We start from the raw sequence: 14,905 nt of genomic DNA on the forward strand, positions 1-14,905 counted from the left end.
ATGGATTTCCGGCCACCAGGCGAGCCGCCTCCACGCGTCCGCCATCGCCGTCATGCCAGCTTGAGCCGGGTGACACTCAGCCCCGCGACCCTCGAGGAGCTCCGTGCAAGGGAGGACCTCGAGCGTCGCGCCACTCGCATGCTGGGCGAGTGGCTGCGTGTACGAGTACCCACGCTGGCGACCCCTGCAGTCTCCACCGTGCCAGCGACCGCACCGGCAGCCCCAACAGCAACCACGGCGCCAGCCGAGAACGACCCCTGCGTGCAGGGAACACACGTGGAGGTCCCGCTCCCCCTTTCGGACGACGAGGAAATGGATCAGTCAATCTCTCGGAAACGCGCCCGAGAGAATGAGAGCGAGGATGACGAACCAGCCGCGCCACGTAAACAGCAGCAGCCGTGCGTTCCCCCCTGCTCGGGAGAGCCGTCAGCGGACGAAGACCACGGCAGCGCCATCTCCCGACACTCCGGGGAAACACCCAGCACCCCCTCCCTTCAGGACGCGCAAGATGGAGCCGCGCCCGAGCCAGCGGGAAGCGAGCGGACCTCACCACCTGCGGAAAGCTCGAGCGCCATCTCTCGGCACCCCGCCGAGCCGACCGCCGCCTCCTTCGAGCCCCCTCCGAGCGAGGGCGCGCCCGACTCCTCCCTCGGAGCGTCGTCTGCTCCGGAGGGCAGCGCGCGCCCGGCAGCGTCGTCTGCTAGCGAGCCGGCTGGGAACGAAAGCGCCACCGACGCTATGGAGCTGGCGGACGAAGCTGATGCCTCACGGCAGAAGCGCGAGCACCCGGCGGCGCAATTTCTCAAGGGCCCGCCACGCCAGCCTGCCTCGCGGCCGAAGGCCAAGGGGAAGAAGCAGCAGCGCAAGCACAGGAAAGCACCTGCTGCTGTAACACGTTCGCCAGCTGCTCCTGCGGGCGACTCCCTGCACTCACCGGCCACTCCCAACATGCCTGTGGCGGCACTGCAGAGTACGACGCCACCTGCCCGCGAGCTGAATGCAGACGGCTTCACCTTGGTGCGGTCGAAGGGCGATCGGCGGCGTGCCAAGGCACTCGAGACTGCAGCGATCCCAGTGGACCCTGCAGTCATCGGTACGGTGCTTTTCCGTCCCTCGGCGCCCGGCGGAGCCTTCAAGGGAGCTCCGCGTCTCGAACTCGCGGCGACCCTCTCATCGCGGGCTGGTGTTGCTGCGGTGCGCGTCAACCACAGGCGCAACATCGTGGCCGCGGACACCACCACCCGAGAGTGCCAGGAGGAGCTGCTGGCGATTACCGAGCTTCGTGGGATCTCGGTGACTGCTAGACTGCCGGCCGTGCGCGGCCAGAGCACCGGGTACCTGCACGGGGTGGACGGGTTACCAGAGGATGCTGACCTACTGGGAGCCATCGTCTCGACCGTTCCTGTGCTCTCGGCGACGCGCGACGGGAGCACTGTGACCATCCGGTTCGCGGGACCGGTTCCCCCAGAACGCCTGAGCCTTTACAAGCTTGGCTTCAGGGTGAGGCCGGCCAGGCCCCGACCGGTGCAGTGCCGCCAGTGCGGCCGCTTCGGGCACGTGCTGGAATCCTGCAGCTGGCCGTCCGACTGTATTTCCTGCGGCAGGAGTCATGAGAAGGGCGCCTCCTGCCAGACGGTTCGCTGCAGGAACTGCGGCGGCCCCCACAGGGCCGACACTCCCGCCTGCCCGAAATGGCAAGAAGAACGACAGGTGGCAACCATTATGGCCTCATCCACAGCAGCACTGTCGAGGCGTGCTGTCAGGGCAGCGGTCCGGGAGGAGCAGCAGCCATCAACCTCGGCGCGGTCGTATGCGAGCGCCCTGAAGGGCCCCAGTCCCGCTCCCAAGCGTCCAGTACCAGCCCCTCGAGCCCCCCGCCGCCAGGAGACACAGAATCCTGCCCCCCCCTGGCCAGACTACAGTGGATCAGCTGGTAGCAAACCTGCTGCTCACCATGCAAGCAGTGAGCACCATGCTGCCAGCTGACCACCCGCTCCGGTCCATCTGCCTGCAGGCAGTGGCTTCCCAGCAGCCGCCACACCATCATGGCCAGTCGCACTGCTAAGGGTCGGCCGCGCATCCTGCAATGGAATTGCAACCACCTGCTGCGCCGACACGCCGAGCTGGTCGCCCAACTGCCTCTGCACGACTACGATATCCTCGCCTTTCAGGAAACGTATGTGCGTGCAGAGGAGGTTTCACTACCGGGCTACATCGGCTACAGCAGTGCGACTGAGTGCGCCTTGGCAGAATGCACATCGGCACCCTGCTGCGACAGCAGCCACCCGTGCGAGCGCCCACGCGTCGCGTTGTACATTCGCGCCGCTCTCCCGCACGTACTTATAGACACGACGCATCTGTGCAGCTCTGTCGTGGAGTGCGTGGCCGCGACTGTGCGCGTACAGGGCACCGACATTTCCGTCGCGTCCGTGTACATCCGCCCCGATCGCGTCGACCGCCGCCACCAGCGCGACTCCGCATTTCTCGCGCGCCTGACCGCATCTCTCACGGCGGACTGTGTTGTGTGCGGTGACTTCAATGCTCACCACCGCGGCTGGGGAAGTGCTACGTCCGATCAGCGGGGAAGGGCCCTCTTCAGTGCCGCGTCTTCACTGGGCCTGTACGTTATAAACGACGGGAAGCCCACGTTCGTGCGCCGCAGTGTGGTATCATCAGCGATCGATCTGGCACTTGTCTCGGAGCGCTGCTCATACGTGTGGCAGCGCGCTCCCGACACTGCCGGATCGGATCACTACCCAATCACCCTGGCTCCCACCTCTCCCAGCCGCGGTGTCACCCGCATGTGTGTGGTGGTACGGTGGTCGGTGTACCGCGATTTGTGCCGCGAGTGGTCGCGTGACACCGATTTCTTCGAGCACGTCGCAGAGTGTGCGAGACGAGCGTCGACGCGTGCGGTGGTCCCTGCCGGTTCTCCCACACCGGACATCAAACTTCTGAACCTTCGCGCCGCCCGCCGCCGCGCTGAGCGCCGTGCCATACGCTCGGGTGACGCGTCCGACTGGACGATATACAATAGACTTGACGCGGTGTGTCGACGACATGCGAAGCGGCTGCGCCGCCGCAGTTGGGCACGACTCTGCTCGTCGCTCGCTGACCCGCGCAACCAGCACCGAGGCTGGCGCATCATGCGCGCGCTGGTCAATCCGAAGACTCCTCGCTGGCCGGTGCTCGCCATCGCTGTTGCGCGCGGCATCACCGAGATGGCGCTCGCGGAGCTCCTCGCCGACTCGTTTGCTGCCATCGCAGTCGCCACTTCACCCGGCGTCCCTGCGGCTGCATTGCGGGCGCTCTACACGGCTGTGTTCGTGAGAGGGGAAGATCGCGCGCATACCGCGCGGGCGATTGACAGCCTGTGCAGCGACGACTTCACCTTTCACGAGCAGCAGCGCGTCCTGTGCCGCAGCAGGCGCCGCAGCGCCCCCGGAGCAGATGGTGTCACACACCAAATGCTCCGAAACCTGGACGACGACCACCGCCGGCATCTCCTGTCCGCCTACAACGCCGTGTTCCGCGAGGGCTGCCTGCCGGAACCCTGGCGCTGTGCTGTCGTCGTGCCGGTGCTGAAACGCGGCAAGCCTGCACGCGAGCTCGCCTCCTACCGGCCCGTCTCGCTGACTTCGGTGCCGGGAAAGACCATGGAGACGATGGCGCTCTCGAGGTTGCAGTGGATCGCGCGGGCCCGCGGTGCTCTCCCACCCGAGCAGTGCGGCTTCCGAGCACACCGGTCGACTGGCGACTGCATCGCTGCTGTTGTCGGCACGCTCGAACAGGCCAGGCGCGATGGAGAAGCTGCCTTCCTCCTTCTCCTCGACGTGCGTAGCGCCTTCGATGCGCTCCCGCACGAACCGATCATCTCGGCTGTTGAGGCTCTCGGCGTGGTCGGCAACCTGCTTGCCTACATCAAGGCTTTCCTCGCCGACAGGACATTCGCCGTCCGCGTGGGCCGCGCAACCAGCTCGCCACGACCAGTGACCACCGGTGTGCCTCAGGGTAGTGTGTTGAGCCCTTTTCTGTTCAACCTCACCCTCGCTCCCATCATTGAGTGCATACCGAAAGGTGGTCGCTTCCCTGTGCGTGCTCTTGTCTACGCGGACGACGTCGCCCTCTACGTGCGGGGACCGAGGAATGCCATGGCCGAGATGCGTCGCGAGCTGCAGGAGGCTCTCGACTCTGTCGCCGGCTTCCTACGAGCGATCGGACTACAGCTGTCGTCGACCAAGAGTGAGGCGTTCATGGTGCACCCTCACGCAGCCACGCGACGCTACACCGGCCGCGTGCTCGTTGATGGTGTGCCACTGAGTTGGCAGCCGACGGTGCGATACCTCGGCCTCACTATCGACCACCGCCTCACTTGGGTTCCGGCTGTTCGGCGCCTGCGAGCCGAAATGCTACGTGTGGAGTGCGCGACACGCCGGCTACTCGCGCGCGGAGACGGCAGCCCTCCATCGTTTGCGGCCAACATGTACAGTGCGCTGGCGCTCTCGCGGGTGTTTTACGCGTTGCCACTGTGCAGTGTGCGTGATTCACAGTGGCGCAAAATCGATGGTGATCACCGCAGAGTGCTACGCATGTGTCATGGTTTGCCGCGAGCATCACGAGTGGCGGAGACCCTTGCGGAAACCGGCGCATGGCCTCCCTCATTGACGGCCGATCTCCGCGCGCTCGGCCACATCGAGCGCCTCTCCAGCACCCCCGACGCGAGCCCCATCGTCTCGCTACTACGGCAGCTCCCAGCATCCCGTATGGGCAAGATGCTCGAGCTGTTCGAGGCGATTGTGGCTGACCCGCCGGCTCCACCACCAGACTGGCCACCACCGAGTCTCGCCGTGCCCCTGGACGTGTGTCTCGAACTGCCAGGCGTCCGCTCCAAGCACCGCACGCCTCTCTGCGCCATCGTACAGGAGGCTGCAGCGAGGATAGAGGACGACCTGGCAGGGAGAGCGCACCTGTACACGGATGGCTCGGTACTCGAAGACGGCTCCGCGGCTGCTGCCTGCTTCGCCCCGAGCCTCACCATCGAAAGCCAGTGCCGCCTGCCCTGCCGAGCCACTTCCACCACTGCTGAGCTCGTGGGACTGCACCTGGCTGCTGACGCGCTTGAGCAATCGCCGCACATCACTCGAGCGGCGATTCTAACCGACTCAAGGCCCGCACTACAGCAGCTACTACTGGAGGAACGCGCCCCACTGCTCGCTCAGCGTGTTGCGTGCAGACTGCACGCCTTGCAGCAGCGGGGACTGGACCTACGGCTGCAGTGGGTGCCGTCGCACGTTGGCGTCGCCGGTAACGAGGCCGTTGACAAGCTCGCGCGACGCGCACACGATGTCAACACGCCGATCACACGGCGGGTCAGCTCGTTCGACGCCGCGCGCCACCGGATCCGCCGAGAGCTCGCCCTACGCCACCCCGACGACCGGGTTGCGCGGGGACGCCCGCCACGCCATCTCCCGGAGGCCGGCTTCACTAGAGGCGAGCGCGCCTTCCTCCTCGCCTTACGGACCCGCTCCGTGTGGCCCGCCGAGAGAAAGCATCGTCTGCTACGAGCCCCCTCTCCCCTCTGCGAGGACTGCGGCGCGACCGAGACGCTGGAACACTTGCTGTGTGAGTGTCCTGCTCTCTCGCCCGCCCGATCTGCACTTGCGCAAGTGTATCGTGCGCTAAACCTACCATGTGCTACGCTCGACGACTTGCTGCATCCCTCGGGGTGCATCTCACAACACAGGCGCCTTTTCCGCGCGCTCTTGGCATTCGCCGAGGACGCGGCGCTTCGAAGCCGCCTGTAAACCTGCCCCACCCACGGCCTTACCGCTGCGGCTGCCGCCGCCGCGCTTTTATCTCTCTTTCTCTCTCACCTATCTTTTAATTCCCCTTTCCCCTTGTGCAGTGCGGTTGAGGTGTCCTCCGCGGAGAGACAGTTACTGCGCTGCACTTAAATCCCACACTTCAACTTCCTTCCTTAGAATCTCTCTTGCGAGGTCGCGTGGAAGTCGCGTCTGAGCTGTGATCGGAGTAGGTCACGCTTCTCCTCGCTCGAACGACTTCGCCTCATCGCCCCCACGTGTTTCTGCGTCGTGCATGCTTGCGCCCGCATAGGAACACGTTGTCGCGCTTTAGCTGCTCTCGGTCTCCTTCCCGCTCGCGAGAAGAGGCCCCGGCAGCTCAACATGGATTTCCGGCCACCAGGCGAGCCGCCTCCACGCGTCCGCCATCGCCGTCATGCCAGCTTGAGCCGGGTGACACTCAGCCCCGCGACCCTCGAGGAGCTCCGTGCAAGGGAGGACCTCGAGCGTCGCGCCACTCGCATGCTGGGCGAGTGGCTGCGTGTACGAGTACCCACGCTGGCGACCCCTGCAGTCTCCACCGTGCCAGCGACCGCACCGGCAGCCCCAACAGCAACCACGGCGCCAGCCGAGAACGACCCCTGCGTGCAGGGAACACACGTGGAGGTCCCGCTCCCCCTTTCGGACGACGAGGAAATGGATCAGTCCATCTCTCGGAAACGCGCCCGAGAGAATGAGAGCGAGGATGACGAACCAGCCGCGCCACGTAAACAGCAGCAGCCGTGCGTTCCCCCCTGCTCGGGAGAGCCGTCAGCGGACGAAGACCACGGCAGCGCCATCTCCCGACACTCCGGGGAAACACCCAGCATCCCCTCCCTTCAGGACGCGCAAGATGGAGCCGCGCCCGAGCCAGCGGGAAGCGAGCGGACCTCACCACCTGCGGAAAGCTCGAGCGCCATCTCTCGGCACCCCGCCGAGCCGACCGCCGCCTCCTTCGAGCCCCCTCCGAGCGAGGGCGCGCCCGACTCCTCCGTCGGAGCGTCGTCTGCTCCGGAGGGCAGCGCGCGCCCGGCAGCGTCGTCTGCTAGCGAGCCGGCTGGGAACGAAAGCGCCACCGACGCTATGGAGCTGGCGGACGAAGCTGATGCCTCACGGCAGAAGCGCGAGCACCCGGCGGCGCAATTTCTCAAGGGCCCGCCACGCCAGCCTGCCTCGCGGCCGAAGGCCAAGGGGAAGAAGCAGCAGCGCAAGCACAGGAAAGCACCTGCTGCTGTAACACGTTCGCCAGCTGCTCCTGCGGGCGACTCCCTGCACTCACCGGCCACTCCCAACATGCCTGTGGCGGCACTGCAGAGTACGACGCCACCTGCCCGCGAGCTGAATGCAGACGGCTTCACCTTGGTGCGGTCGAAGGGCGATCGGCGGCGTGCCAAGGCACTCGAGACTGCAGCGATCCCAGTGGACCCTGCAGTCATCGGTACGGTGCTTTTCCGTCCCTCGGCGCCCGGCGGAGCCTTCAAGGGGGCTCCGCGTCTCGAACTCGCGGCGACCCTCTCATCGCGGGCTGGTGTTGCTGCGGTGCGCGTCAACCACAGGCGCAACATCGTGGCCGCGGACACCACCACCCGAGAGTGCCAGGAGGAGCTGCTGGCGATTACCGAGCTTCGTGGGATCTCGGTGACTGCTAGACTGCCGGCCGTGCGCGGCCAGAGCACCGGGTACCTGCACGGGGTGGACGGGTTACCAGAGGATGCTGACCTACTGGGAGCCATCGTCTCGACCGTTCCTGTGCTCTCGGCGACGCGCGACGGGAGCACTGTGACCATCCGGTTCGCGGGACCGGTTCCCCCAGAACGCCTGAGCCTTTACAAGCTTGGCTTCAGGGTGAGGCCGGCCAGGCCCCGACCGGTGCAGTGCCGCCAGTGCGGCCGCTTCGGGCACGTGCTGGAATCCTGCAGCTGGCCGTCCGACTGTATTTCCTGCGGCAGGAGTCATGAGAAGGGCGCCTCCTGCCAGACGGTTCGCTGCAGGAACTGCGGCGGCCCCCACAGGGCCGACACTCCCGCCTGCCCGAAATGGCAAGAAGAACGACAGGTGGCAACCATTATGGCCTCATCCACAGCAGCACTGTCGAGGCGTGCTGTCAGGGCAGCGGTCCGGGAGGAGCAGCAGCCATCAACCTCGGCGCGGTCGTATGCGAGCGCCCTGAAGGGCCCCAGTCCCGCTCCCAAGCGTCCAGTACCAGCCCCTCGAGCCCCCCGCCGCCAGGAGACACAGAATCCTGCCCCCCCTGGCCAGACTACAGTGGATCAGCTGGTAGCAAACCTGCTGCTCACCATGCAAGCAGTGAGCACCATGCTGCCAGCTGACCACCCGCTCCGGTCCATCTGCCTGCAGGCAGTGGCTTCCCAGCAGCCGCCACACCATCATGGCCAGTCGCACTGCTAAGGGTCGGCCGCGCATCCTGCAATGGAATTGCAACCACCTGCTGCGCCGACACGCCGAGCTGGTCGCCCAACTGCCTCTGCACGACTACGATATCCTCGCCTTTCAGGAAACGTATGTGCGTGCAGAGGAGGTTTCACTACCGGGCTACATCGGCTACAGCAGTGCGACTGAGTGCGCCTTGGCAGAATGCACATCGGCACCCTGCTGCGACAGCAGCCACCCGTGCGAGCGCCCACGCGTCGCGTTGTACATTCGCGCCGCTCTCCCGCACGTACTTATAGACACGACGCATCTGTGCAGCTCTGTCGTGGAGTGCGTGGCCGCGACTGTGCGCGTACAGGGCACCGACACTTCCGTCGCGTCCGTGTACATCCGCCCCGATCGCGTCGACCGCCGCCACCAGCGCGACTCCGCATTTCTCGCGCGCCTGACCGCATCTCTCACGGCGGACTGTGTTGTGTGCGGTGACTTCAATGCTCACCACCGCGGCTGGGGAAGTGCTACGTCCGATCAGCGGGGAAGGGCCCTCTTCAGTGCCGCGTCTTCACTGGGCCTGTACGTTATAAACGACGGGAAGCCCACGTTCGTGCGCCGCAGTGTGGTATCATCAGCGATCGATCTGGCACTTGTCTCGGAGCGCTGCTCATACGTGTGGCAGCGCGCTCCCGACACTGCCGGATCGGATCACTACCCAATCACCCTGGCTCCCACCTCTCCCAGCCGCGGTGTCACCCGCATGTGTGTGGTGGTACGGTGGTCGGTGTACCGCGATTTGTGCCGCGAGTGGTCGCGTGACACCGATTTCTTCGAGCACGTCGCGGAGTGTGCGAGACGAGCGTCGACGCGTGCGGTGGTCCCTGCCGGTTCTCCCACACCGGACATCAAACTTCTGAACCTTCGCGCCGCCCGCCGCCGCGCTGAGCGCCATGCCATACGCTCGGGTGACGCGTCCGACTGGACGATATACAATAGACTTGACGCGGTGTGTCGACGACATGCGAAGCGGCTGCGCCGCCGCAGTTGGGCACGACTCTGCTCGTCGCTCGCTGACCCGCGCAACCAGCACCGAGGCTGGCGCATCATGCGCGCGCTGGTCAATCCGAAGACTCCTCGCTGGCCGGTGCTCGCCATCGCTGTTGCGCGCGGCATCACCGAGATGGCGCTCGCGGAGCTCCTCGCCGGCTCGTTTGCTGCCATCGCAGTCGCCACTTCACCCGGCGTCCCTGCGGCTGCATTGCGGGCGCTCTACACGGCTGTGTTCGTGAGAGGGGAAGATCGCGCGCATACCGCGCGGGCGATTGACAGCCTGTGCAGCGACGACTTCACCTTTCACGAGCAGCAGCGCGTCCTGTGCCGCAGGAGGCGCCGCAGCGCCCCCGGAGCAGATGGTGTCACACACCAAATGCTCCGAAACCTGGACGACGACCACCGCCGGCATCTCCTGTCCGCCTACAACGCCGTGTTCCGCGAGGGCTGCCTGCCGGAACCCTGGCGCTGTGCTGTCGTCGTGCCGGTGCTGAAACGCGGCAAGCCTGCACGCGAGCTCGCCTCCTACCGGCCCGTCTCGCTGACTTCGGTGCCGGGAAAGACCATGGAGACGATGGCGCTCTCGAGGTTGCAGTGGATCGCGCGGGCCCGCGGTGCTCTCCCACCCGAGCAGTGCGGCTTCCGAGCACACCGGTCGACTGGCGACTGCATCGCTGCTGTTGTCGGCACGCTCGAACAGGCCAGGCGCGATGGAGAAGCTGCCTTCCTCCTTCTCCTCGACGTGCGTAGCGCCTTCGATGCGCTCCCGCACGAACCGATCATCTCGGCTGTTGAGGCTCTCGGCGTGGTCGGCAACCTGCTTGCCTACATCAAGGCTTTCCTCGCCGACAGGACATTCGCCGTCCGCGTGGGCCGCGCAACCAGCTCGCCACGACCAGTGACCACCGGTGTGCCTCAGGGTAGTGTGTTGAGCCCTTTTCTGTTCAACCTCACCCTCGCTCCCATCATTGAGTGCATACCGAAAGGTGGTCGCTTCCCTGTGCGTGCTCTTGTCTACGCGGACGACGTCGCCCTCTACGTGCGGGGACCGAGGAATGCCATGGCCGAGATGCGTCGCGAGCTGCAGGAGGCTCTCGACTCTGTCGCCGGCTTCCTACGAGCGATCGGACTACAGCTGTCGTCGACCAAGAGTGAGGCGTTCATGGTGCACCCTCACGCAGCCACGCGACGCTACACCGGCCGCGTGCTCGTTGATGGTGTGCCACTGAGTTGGCAGCCGACGGTGCGATACCTCGGCCTCACTATCGACCACCGCCTCACTTGGGTTCCGGCTGTTCGGCGCCTGCGAGCCGAAATGCTACGTGTGGAGTGCGCGACACGCCGGCTACTCGCGCGCGGAGACGGCAGCCCTCCATCGTTTGCGGCCAACATGTACAGTGCGCTGGCGCTCTCGCGGGTGTTTTACGCGTTGCCACTGTGCAGTGTGCGTGATTCACAGTGGCGCAAAATCGATGGTGATCACCGCAGAGTGCTACGCATGTGTCATGGTTTGCCGCGAGCATCACGAGTGGCGGAGACCCTTGCGGAAACCGGCGCATGGCCTCCCTCATTGACGGCCGATCTCCGCGCGCTCGGCCACATCGAGCGCCTCTCCAGCACCCCCGACGCGAGCCCCATCGTCTCGCTACTACGGCAGCTCCCAGCATCCCGTATGGGCAAGATACTCGAGCTGTTCGAGGCGATTGTGGCTGACCCGCCGGCTCCACCACCAGACTGGCCACCACCGAGTCTCGCCGTGCCCCTGGACGTGTGTCTCGAACTGCCAGGCGTCCGCTCCAAGCACCGCACGCCTCTCTGCGCCATCGTACAGGAGGCTGCAGCGAGGATAGAGGACGACCTGGCAGGGAGAGCGCACCTGTACACGGATGGCTCGGTACTCGAGGACGGCTCCGCGGCTGCTGCCTGCTTCGCCCCGAGCCTCACCATCGAAAGCCAGTGCCGCCTGCCCTGCCGAGCCACTTCCACCACTGCTGAGCTCGTGGGACTGCACCTGGCTGCTGACGCGCTTGAGCAATCGCCGCACATCACTCGAGCGGCGATTCTAACCGACTCAAGGCCCGCACTACAGCAGCTACTACTGGAGGAACGCGCCCCACTGCTCGCTCAGCGTGTTGCGTGCAGACTGCACGCCTTGCAGCAGCGGGGACTGGACCTACGGCTGCAGTGGGTGCCGTCGCACGTTGGCGTCGCTGGTAACGAGGCCGTTGACAAGCTCGCGCGACGCGCACACGATGTCAACACGCCGATCACACGGCGGGTCAGCTCGTTCGACGCCGCGCGCCACCGGATCCGCCGAGAGCTCGCCCTACGCCACCCCGACGACCGGGTTGCGCGGGGACGCCCGCCACGCCATCTCCCGGAGGCCGGCTTCACTAGAGGCGAGCGCGCCTTCCTCCTCGCCTTACGGACCCGCTCCGTGTGGCCCGCCGAGAGAAAGCATCGTCTGCTACGAGCCCCCTCTCCCCTCTGCGAGGACTGCGGCGCGACCGAGACGCTGGAACACTTGCTGTGTGAGTGTCCTGCTCTCTCGCCCGCCCGATCTGCACTTGCGCAAGTGTATCGTGCGCTAAACCTACCGTGTGCTACGCTCGACGACTTGCTGCATCCCTCGGGGTGCATCTCACAACACAGGCGCCTTTTCCGCGCGCTCTTGGCATTCGCCGAGGACGCGGCGCTTCGAAGCCGCCTGTAAACCTGCCCCACCCACGGCCTTACCGCTGCGGCTGCCGCCGCCGCGCTTTTATCTCTCTTTCTCTCTCACCTATCTTTTAATTCCCCTTTCCCCTTGTGCAGTGCGGTTGAGGTGTCCTCCGCGGAGAGACAGTTACTGCGCTGCACTTAAATCCCACACTTCAACTTCCTTCCTTAGAATCTCTCTTGCGAGGTCGCGTGAACACCACCTCCCCCGTATAAAAAAGCCCCGAGGTGGGAGGGAATTTTCGTATTCCCATCCCGTTAGTTGAGGTATTCGCATCATGCCTCCTCAGCCGAGCGGTAAGGCCGTGAAGAAGGCCGGCAAGGCGCAGAAGAACGTGCGCGCCACCGACAAGAAGAAGAAGAAGCGCCGCAGGAAGGAGAGCTTCTCCATCTATATCTACAAGGTGCTGAAGCAGGTGCACCCGGACACCGGAGTCTCCAGCAAGGCCATGTCTATCATGAACAGCTTCGTGAACGACATCTTCGAGCGTATCGCCGCGGAGTCGTCCCGTCTGGCTCACTACAACAAGCGCTCGACCATCACGAGCCGGGAGATCCAGACTGCCGTGCGTCTGCTGTTGCCCGGCGAGCTGGCCAAACACGCCGTGTCCGAGGGCACCAAAGCCGTCACCAAGTACACCAGCTCCAAGTAGGCGACCGAGCGCTCGTCCGCCCAGCCAACACCCAACGGCTCTTCTCAGAGCCACCCAAAGTGTCTGCATTGGCAATGGGATGTAGTGAGAATCTCGACAATTCCGCCCGTTCCCTCTGTTCGACGCTTGCTCGTTTGCAAACACCCGGCGAGCGCTGTCGGCCAACGCGTTCTCATTGCGACAGCGCGCGTGCTAAAAGTTTTGTAGCAGAAACGCACAGAACGCCATGCGCTCAGCACAACAACACAAACAAAGCAAGCATAGGGCGCGTGAGCCGACTCCGCGCGAGCGGCCACGTTCGCCTGCACTATTTACCACGGCGCGTGTTTCGCACACCTTGGCTGATGAGGCAGGTCGTTGCTGCACAATTACTTAATTCTGATGTGGCCCAAGTTTAAAAGAAAAAAAAATAATAATACAAAAGCAGGCAGCCCTCGTCCCCCCTTTTGTTTCTTTACATATTATTTCTTCTTTTCGGTCGACGCGCTATTGCGGGTCCTGAGGTGCGCCTGTATGGCTGCTAGAACTAATGTCGTCGGTCGCTGCGTGTGCTAGAATACCCACTCGGCGGCCGCCCGCACGCATACAGCAGTGCGCCGGACTGAAACTCAGAGCCGCGTGCTGTGAGCGCCGCATCGCTGTAGCAGTGGCTGGCGAGCGGAAATGGGTTAGCACGTTCACGAAGCAGCAGCGCGTAAGGGAAATTTTACACTGTTATTACAAATGTAGTAGTAGTAGTAGTAGTAGTAGTAGTAGTAGTAGTAGTAGTAGTAAGTGACTTTGAAGTGGGAAAAGAAGGGGTGCGCGCGGCTCTCCGCATACTGCATAGCGGTTGCGCGCGTAGCTTCCTTCGTACGGGCTGGCGGCGACGGGAGAGGGAGGAGGCCGGAGCGCCGCCGGGAGTGCCCTCGCTCTCTTCCGTCCCCTAGAATGCTGAATTGGGCTCGCGCGCGCGTCTGAGGCTGATTTCGCTGGCGTTATCTACGAGGCTACGTAAGCTATCGCGACGAAATTTGGCGGTCGTGTGGGCACCAGTCAGCGGTGGCGGCGTGCGAAATTTGAAACGCCTGAGGCGGACAGAGCATGAGCGCGCCCTGTTTTGCGACTAGTGATCAAGTGAACGATGTTGGCGTGGCTGAGTTTGAAGTTGTGCGCGCGGTGTGCTTTGCGGCAATGACCAGGCAGGGCGCGCTTGCAAGCGTAGCCGAGCTAACGGTGAATGGAACGAGTAACTACAATTATGAGAACACAATAAACTTTTTTTTCCTGGGGCGCGACACGAGCAGTGAGGGCGTGCAACCTACCACAATTAGATTGCTGACACGTTTGTTTTTCTCTTGGCGAGTTGAACATCAGCCTAAGTTGCAGTGAGAAATGCCAGAAAGAAACAACATAAGAAAAACAAAAGTAAACTCGGCGATTGTGTTACGAAGCCACTTCTCTTGAACTCAGTGCGTGGCCTAAGCAGGGCTCAGTGCAGCAACCAGCGACTCACTCGCGAACAGAGGCCGCGCTGCCCGTGAGCCAATCGGCGCGCGTTCATCCTCCTCGCCCCCTTTTTTTTGCGGCGCGGCTTCCTCGTTCAGTCGCGGCGCACGGACTCGGCATTCGCTTTCCTGACTCGCTTCGAAGCAGCAGCAACAGCCGAGATGTCTGGACGTGGCAAGGGCGGCAAGGGGCTCGGCAAGGGTGGCGCGAAGCGTCATCGTAAGGTGTTGCGTGACAACATCCAAGGCATCACCAAGCCTGCTATCCGTCGCCTCGCTCGCCGTGGTGGTGTCAAGCGTATCTCCGGCCTGATCTACGAGGAGACACGCGGTGTGCTCAAGGTGTTCCTCGAGAACGTGATCCGGGACGCCGTCACCTACACTGAGCACGCCAAGCGCAAGACCGTGACCGCTATGGACGTGGTGTATGCCCTCAAGCGTCAGGGCCGCACCCTCTACGGTTTCGGAGGCTAAGCAGCACAGCGTGCGCGAAGTTGTCTGCGAACAGCGCATCAGCTCCTCTGAAGAACCCAACAGCCCTCTTCAGGGCTACCCACTTGGTGCTTCGGCAGTGACGCGCAGGATTTGCGATCTCCTGCTCCGTTAGCCCTCTTTTGCATGCCATTATCTCGCATTCGGCCGTACGAGACGCGCGGTGAACTTGGGTCAGGTGAGCGAGCGCAACCGCATGTATTCGCAAGGCGTGGTAGCATTGTTTTTCGCCCTCGCAAGGCGAGCTTTGCTCGATTGCATTTGCGCTCGCCACTGTGTG

At 64.1% G+C, this 14,905-nt stretch overlaps 2 protein-coding genes across 2 annotated transcripts; both read left to right on the forward strand.

Annotated features, from left to right (window-relative positions):
• On the forward strand, positions 1 to 1,986 carry LOC135921478 (mucin-19-like). Its single transcript, XM_065455840.1, has one exon. The coding sequence runs from the start codon at positions 1 to 3 to the stop codon at positions 1,984 to 1,986; it is 1,986 nt and encodes a 661-aa protein (XP_065311912.1).
• A 12,286-nt stretch (positions 1,987 to 14,272) lies between these two features.
• On the forward strand, positions 14,273 to 14,905 carry LOC135921455 (histone H4). Its single transcript, XM_065455816.2, has one exon. It carries the CDS (start codon positions 14,296 to 14,298, stop codon positions 14,605 to 14,607), a length of 312 nt encoding a protein of 103 aa, XP_065311888.1. The 5' UTR covers positions 14,273 to 14,295; the 3' UTR covers positions 14,608 to 14,905.

The sequence above is a fragment of the Dermacentor albipictus genome, chromosome 7 (genome assembly GCF_038994185.2).
Source record: "Dermacentor albipictus isolate Rhodes 1998 colony chromosome 7, USDA_Dalb.pri_finalv2, whole genome shotgun sequence".
NCBI lineage: Eukaryota > Metazoa > Arthropoda > Arachnida > Ixodida > Ixodidae > Dermacentor > Dermacentor albipictus.

Excerpts from the sequence above, each read along its gene's own strand:
- LOC135921478 (XM_065455840.1), top strand. The coding sequence starts at position 1 with ATGGATTTCCGGCCACCAGGCGAGCCGCCTCCACGCGTCCGCCATCGC.
- LOC135921455 (XM_065455816.2), top strand. The coding sequence starts at position 14,296 with ATGTCTGGACGTGGCAAGGGCGGCAAGGGGCTCGGCAAGGGTGGCGCG.